Consider the following 8371-nt stretch of genomic DNA (forward strand, 5'->3'; position numbering starts at 1 on the left):
AAAAATTTTTTTTTAAAAAAATTTAATTAATATATAAAAAAAAAAAAAAAATAAAAAATTAAAAAAATAAAAAAAAAAAAATAAAAAAAAATATAATAAAAAAAAAAAAAAAAAAAAAAAAAAAAAAAAAGAAAAAGAAAAATTAATAAAAGAAATGAAATGAAAAATGTCAAAATAATAACATGGTATTCATGTTTCCAAATTAAAAGATTTATATAATTATATTTATTTATTTATTTTATTTTTTATTTATATATATATATATATATATATATATTTTTTTTTTTTTTTTTTGGTATCTATATTTTTTAAATTATAACATTTTGAAATTTCGAATTTTATTAAAATTTTTATGTTTATTTTATATATTATCTAAAAAATTAAAATTTCAATTTGCTATTTTTTCGGATCCTGATGTTTTGGATTTATAATACCTAAGAAGATTTAAAAGATATAAAAGGGTATATATAAAGTGACCATATGGAATTAGGCACAAAAATTAAATAAATATATAAATATATAAATAAATATATAAATATATAAATAAATATATAAATATATAAATATATATATATATATATATATATATATATATACGTCTTATTTACAAACTTACTTTCTACTCTCCACGTAGTATGAATTAGGATGGTTTCCAACCCCATCACCAACAGATCCTGGGTGTGTTTCCATAAAGAATTTTACACAGGCCATTTGGTATTCATTATTTTTTTTTAGAGGCATAATAGATTTAATTTGTTCATCACTTAGTCCAAAAAAATAAAGAAGACTTTTAAGATGAGACTCATCAAAATTTTTAAAAGGACAACCATGTATATCATTTGAAGATGGTACAGGAAAATTATTTATAATTTTAGAACAGTTATATGGACTAAAATCTGTTTTCTTACCTTCTTTACCATACATATATCTTATATTATATCTATGTTCTTTATCAAATTTATCAGGTTGTAACCATATAGATCTATTAGTTTGTATATTTTCATCTAGTGTCATACCTGCACCTTTTAGAAATAACCATAATTGTTGTCTTCCCCAATGTTTTAAATGTTTATCTTTGATATAATTAACAAAGATACGTCGCATACAAGGTGGAAAGGATTGTTTATATACACTATAAAGGTTTTGAGGTGACAATCTAGTATCTTGTGTATGTTCATAATTTTGTCTGAAATCTTTGGCTACATATGCCTTAGGTAACGATGATAAGAAAGTAGAAATTCTTGGATCGTTTTGAATTTTTAAAAGCATTTTTTCATTATGATCTAGATATTTAAATGATTCTTTTATATTTAATTTGAATTGTACTGTCAATATAATATCTAAATATATATCTGGCACATATGCTATACCTTTTTCAACAACTACTTTATGATCTCTGACTAAGAAATAAGCATCAGGATAAAATGGGACTTTAAATAATTTCTGTATAGTATCTTTATTAGGAATAAATTCTGTATATTTTTCCCATTCTTCATTTTTATTACCATATGATATGGATGGTTTTGATATAGATTCGTAATGAATATTTTCTCGTTTTAATAAATGAACTAAACCTCTTTCACTTTCACTTATATTTTGTGAATTTAAAACATTAATATTTTTCAATTCATTTAATCTAAAGTTAAATAATTTTAATTCTTGTTTTAAAAACCATTGTTGTTTTTCTTTATCTTTTGAAAATGCTATTCTTAATATATAATGAGATAATAAATCGGTCATAATAATATTTTCCATTTCTTCTTTATTATAATCTTTCATAGATTGTATACCAAATTTATATTCATAAATCTTCTGTCTTATTATTTTATTCTTATTATCTGTTGTATTATTTAAAGAATAATTCTTATCACCTTTTCTTGAATTATTATATTGTTCTCTCTCATCATCTCCTGATATAGTACATGTATCTAAAAATTGTAACAAAGCTAACCTTTTTGCTCCAATCTCTTGAAAATCACTTAAACTACAATAACCAAATATGGGAGGATACTTATATAAACTGATAGGCATATTAAATGGATATATACAACTGTAATAATCAAAAAAAGCTTTCTTAGTTTCATCATTTGTTATTTCATAATTCTTTATTGTAATATTCTGAAGTTTTTTCTCATTCAACTTTCCCTTCTCATGTGGCATTCCATTTAAGGACTTTTTTCGTATTATCATTTTATCACTTATTCGAAGATATTAAAAAGATGGATAAATATATCAAAGTACATAAATGAGCCCATTTACATACATAAATAAAAAATATATATATAAATATATATAAATATATATATATATATATAATGTGTAAAATTATAAATGCTTTTATTTTAGTTATCTTCTGTATGATACATCAAACAGGAAGATATTTATAATATACTTTATTTAGTATTATTTAATTCTTATTCATATCGTATTTTTTTCCTTTTTTTTTTTTTTTTTTAATGAAGATACTTATAAATCCTGCTAAATAATCTTTAAAAATAATTATATATATATATTTAATAATTAATAAGGAGTTTATAAGCAAAAAATTAGTAAAAATTTAATAAGATAAAAAAAAAAAAAAAAAATATACAAAATAAATATAATAATATATAATAAAATAACAAAATACACACATATATATAATTATATATAATATATATATTCTAGTGTATTCTTAGCCTTTTTTTAAAAATAAATATCTTATTTAATTATGTGTAAAAAAGGGGTGATAAAAAAAAAAAAAAAAAAAAAAACTGAATTTTTTGAATTTCTAAAATATTTTAATACTATAAATAATTTGATAATTATAAATCATAAAAATTTATATAATTTGCCTTTAAATTGGGGGAAATAAAAATATAATATATAAAATATATTATTACTTTATATATTATAATAATTTTTTCTTTTATTATTTTATGTGTTCATAATTTATAATATAATTATAATGAATATTATAAAAATGCTTTCCACTTTTAAATAATATATCAAAAGTATATGCATTTAAAAAAAAAAAAAAAAAATTTTTTTGTCTCCAAAAATATATATATATATATATATATTTATATATATATGTTGTGTTAATTATTTTATTTATTTATTTAAAATTTTTAGAAATGATATAACACAATATATAAATATAATACATCAAAGAAAAAAAAAAAAAAAAAGAGGAATAATGAAGGGAAAAATACATAGGAATTATTATTTATATATATGTATCCTATAATATAATTTATAATATATATATAATATATATTTTTATCTTTATATTTAATTTAATTTAATTTAATTTTTTTTTTCATAAATTAATACGTATTATGAAGTAGTAAATGTTTTATCATTTTTATCTTTTATATTATTTATATTATGATTTGTCTATATTTTGTTACATTAAATTGGACAAAAGGGAAAAATGAATATTTGAATGAATTTTGAACTTTTAGAAAAACTAATAATAAATAAAAACATAATATTTTAAACAAATATATTTTTATATATCTTCAAAAAAAAAAAAAAAAATGTTATTTTAATTTTATTTTTTTAAGCAAAATATATATATATATATATATATATATATATATATATATATATGTGAGTTTATTATATTATAATTAATATATATATTATTCATTCTATAATATATATATATATATAATATTAAGGGGTATATTTATATATATATTAAATTGAATAGAATCATTAAATGGAAGTATAAATTTATATTTATAAATTCAAAATATTTTATATTTTAATTATTAAATAAGCAAAAAGTGAAAATAAAAAGGGAAAAAGGTAAAGAAATGTATTTATAAAAATTCGTGTAATTTAATTAAACAATTTATTACATTATATAAATATAAATATATATATATATATATATATACTCTTGTTTATTCTCAAACTATTCATTAGTTTATTTTTAATGTTATATATATATAATATATATTATTATTTCTAGTTCCTGCTTTTAACTAATTATACAATATTGTAAAAAGGAATACAAGAGAAAATAAACCTTTTAAAAATTAGTATACCCAAATTTTTTTTTCTTCTTTTTTTTAAGTTATGTTAAAAATTAAATATATATATAAGGGAAAATAAATTAATGATATAATATAAAGATTAAAAAAAAAAAAAAAAAAATAGTGTATTCATATGTAACGTATATAAATATATTATATATGTGTAATATATTTTATTTACCTTTACATAACATATTCATATAAAAAGGAAATTAACACATATATTGATGTACAATATTTTTTTCTTATTACCTATTTTATTTTTAATTTTTTTTTTTAAATATAATTATGAAAACATAAAGGCGTTCTTTTATTATATTCTTCCAGTTTTTTTTTTTTTTTTTTTTCTAAATTATTATATCACTTTAGTTCATATTTTATTATATTTATATATTTATAGTTATAACATATATTTATATATGGATATGTATTTATTTTGAATACATTATTTTCTTTCATGAACGGATAAAATAATGAACGGAACTCATAAAAATGAAAACGTAAAAATATATAAAATAAAAAACTATAACGATATAAAATTAGCATTATATGAAAAAAAAAAAAATTTTAAGATTTTTTTTTTTTGTTATTTTTATAAGACATAACATTTATATATGTATGTAGTTAAAACTATATTCATTTTATTATGTATATTCTTTTTGTAATTTTTAAAGAAAAAAAGAAAATGGAAAAAAATTTTATACGAGGAACAAGACTATGCCGACAATTATGTTCATAACAGTTTTTTGAGTTCTCTCTTAACCAATTGTAAAAAAAAAAAAAAAAAGAAAAATAATATTTGCAATTGTAAAATTAATCTTAATGTATATATATATATATATATATATATGCAAAAGAATTAAATATATTTTATATAACATAATAATATATATTTATATTTTTAAATTATATTAGTTGGAATAAAATATAATTATTCTCATGTTTGTCATAGTATGTTGTGTATCAACCACCAAATTATTATTGTCCTTTTTTTTTTAATGTCGTATTATTGTATAGATAAAAATGTGATTACTCAAAAGTAACTCTTTAAAATAAATAAATAAATAAATATAAATATACATATATATATTAATTTATATATATATATTGATATATTTATTTATATATATATATTTTTTTTTTCAATAGTTTCATATATGCAGTTAACATCGCCATAATCATATTGAAAGAGATATTAATTTACCAAAATCATAACTCCTTAAACAGTAAGAAAAAAAAGGAAAAATAGATAATAATAAAATAATCAATACATATAAAAGACATAATATATATATATATATATATATATATATATATATAATTTAAACATTTATTTGTTTATAATTTTATTTTTAAAGACTCTTTGAAGAATGTTTTAGACACCATTATTATTATAGGAATAATATGGGTAACTAATATATATAATATATAATTATTATATACATATGGATATATATTTTTAATTTTTTTTTTTTTTTTTTTTTGATAATGTTGTATTTATTTTGTAGATATTATCACCCGTTCTTATAAGTTTAACACAAACTCATAGTGATAACACAGTTTATCTAGTGTCTATATGTAATGACCTAATATTATTATAATATATATATATATATATATGTATATATTTGGGAATATGTGTAATAATAATATGTAAATATGCTATATATATATATATATATATATATATTATACTTGTATATATTTTTATTTTTTTCAATTTAATTTCAAGTGTTATTACTAATACATCTCATGTTCCATAAATATGGATTTATATATGAGTAAGCAACCCTTTAAATAAATTATATACATATAATGTTGTTTATTAATTGGTTTTTTAATAATATTAAACATTATCATATATATATATATATATATATATATATATTTATTTACTTTTTTGTTCATATTCATTTTCATTACAGAAAGAATGAAAATATAGATATATTCGATGCTACTTCTTTAAGTTGTGTTGTAATTGCGAGTGTTATATTAGGTTCACGCCTTGCTTCAATAGAACAGGTTAAGGATATATTCATATATATTTCTTTAAATTCTAAAGAATAAAAATATATATTTAGGTATATTTTTTTTTTTAAATGCAGGTTTTTTCATTTCTATTCGTATCTTCAATGTAATAATATGAAATATATTAAATGAACAAAATAAAGAGATTCTTTTTCTTTTTTTTTTATTTTATTTTTTTTTTTGTCACTAATAATTATATTTTATTTCATTTTGTCTTTATTATTTTATTTTTTTTTTTTTTATAGTCTTTTTTTTTACTCCCCCTTTATATTTCAAACAATAGCAGTAAATAATAAAAGCAAGATATTTTTTTTACTTATAGGAAAAATACATAATTAAAAAAATAGTATATTATTACATAATTATAAAGATGTATATTTTATTCATGTGTTTTATAATATATATTTTTCCTCCTTTATAGTTAAAAAATATAAATTATTACAATTATATTTTATTTCCATTTTTGTTTGTGATTTTATCTTTATGTATAAGAAGCATTTCTATTACCTTATTTTATGTAAATTTGATCGGGTATATATCCCTCTATTCATATTAAGATATATTTATTATAAATATTTTACACAATAGTATTTGATATATATATAAATATATATATATATATTTATTTATTTATTATAAGTATATTTTTTCTTTTTGTCTTAGGCAATTCTTTTTGCTTTTTATCGTGCCTGCTTTTTTTGTCAAGAAGCATAATTTGAAAACGTGAGGGCAAAATAGAAAAAGAAAATATATAAATGACACTATGAAAATAAATATGGAACGATAATTATTTTATTTATGTACATGTTTATTAGCTTATTTGTTTCTTTTATTATTTTATTTAATTTTTTTTTGTTTTTAGAAAACTGGAAGGCCCTTGGGATATATGTGGAGTGCCTTCATCAAAGAAATAAAAATTCTTATCATATGATTTTTGGACTCAAATATAGAAATTTATATATAAAAATATATATATATATATATATATAATTTTTACATAATATTTATTGTATATAATATATTCTTTTTTTTTTTTAGTATACATATATATATATATATATATACATATTTATGATAACATCAAACATTTACAATTGCAAAAAAAAAAAAAAAAAAAAATGTGTATGTATAATATTTATTTACACATAATATTAATATACACATAATATTTTTGTATACATTATATTTATATACACATAATATTATATTACACAAACATTTATATATACGCATAATAGTTATTTACACATATTTAATGATTAAACTCCCATATATATTATTTATTTATTTACTTATATTTTTATGTTTTTCTAATTCATTTTTTATCCAAGTTTTCATTTTATCATTTATAAATATAAAATAAAAGGGGTTATTTAATTTCTTTTTCTTTTTATTTATTTGTAAAAACATCAAACTTACATTTTTTATGTGATTTATACATTATATAATCTTTTACCTTTATTTTATTTTATTTTATTATTTTTTTTTTTTTCTTTTTTCTTATGTAGAAGGCGATTTATTATATATATATATATCATATTTTATATAATTAACGTTATATGGTTTTTCCCCAATTTTCCATTTAAATATAGAAATACAAAACTTTTATAAGAATACCTATAATTTATTCATAAAAATTATTTTTTTAATAAAGTATATATTGTAAATGATTCATTATAATACATATTATATTTATATATAGTGGAATGAAAAAGTAGAACTATCTTTTATTTTTGTGTTAACTTATTTATGTGAACATATGAATATATAATTTATGGGGTTATAAATTAAAGAAATAACCAAAAGATCATGTTTCATTTGGTTTCCTTCTTATTAGAAAAAGAAACATATATAATAAAAAAAATAAAATAAAATAAAAATATATATATATTTATGTTAACAGTAGGTATATTTTATTAATCTATTTTATATAACCCATTTTGTGTTATCCTCCATATTTTTATATAAATAAAATTAAAAAATATAAAATAAAATAAAGCTTTAATAACAACAAATGCTATAAACCTATTTTACACTATCACAATTTTAGAACGTTATACCGAAATATGATTATATTATGATGTTATATAAAATATATATATATATATATATATATATATATATATATAAACTTATTACTATATAATATATATGTATAATATATATTTTATATTTTATGTTTAATGAATATACATATATTTATATATACAACATACTTATATAATTTCATAGTCTTAATGACTACACACCTAACTATGCATGCATCAATATAGTGGATTATGAAAGGAACCAAAAAAAAAAAAAAAAAAAAAATATAT

The 8371-nt window shown here is 16.5% G+C and overlaps 2 protein-coding genes across 2 annotated transcripts; one reads left to right on the forward strand and one right to left on the reverse strand.

Annotated features, from left to right (window-relative positions):
• Window positions 1-388: 388 nt before the first annotated feature.
• On the reverse strand, window positions 389-2190 carry PGSY75_0910900 (putative DNA primase large subunit; the record flags this gene model as incomplete). The annotated part of the gene is made up of 2 exons (XM_018785525.1): window positions 389-434; window positions 617-2190. The coding sequence occupies 2 exons, from the start codon at window positions 2188-2190 to the stop codon at window positions 389-391; spliced, it is 1620 nt and encodes a 539-aa protein (XP_018641866.1).
• Window positions 2191-4498: 2308 nt separating this feature from the next.
• PGSY75_0911000 (putative phosphatidylinositol N- acetylglucosaminyltransferase) lies at window positions 4499-6967 on the forward strand (the record flags this gene model as incomplete). The annotated part of the gene is made up of 13 exons (XM_018785526.1): window positions 4499-4525; window positions 4700-4793; window positions 4941-5064; window positions 5175-5251; window positions 5384-5433; window positions 5534-5603; window positions 5758-5806; window positions 5951-6047; window positions 6131-6159; window positions 6299-6338; window positions 6475-6584; window positions 6717-6776; window positions 6916-6967. 13 exons carry the CDS (start codon window positions 4499-4501, stop codon window positions 6965-6967), a joined length of 879 nt encoding a protein of 292 aa, XP_018641867.1.
• Between the last annotated feature and the right edge of the window lie 1404 nt (window positions 6968-8371).

This window comes from Plasmodium gaboni, chromosome 9, assembly GCF_001602025.1.
Source record: "Plasmodium gaboni strain SY75 chromosome 9, whole genome shotgun sequence".
NCBI lineage: Eukaryota > Apicomplexa > Aconoidasida > Haemosporida > Plasmodiidae > Plasmodium > Plasmodium gaboni.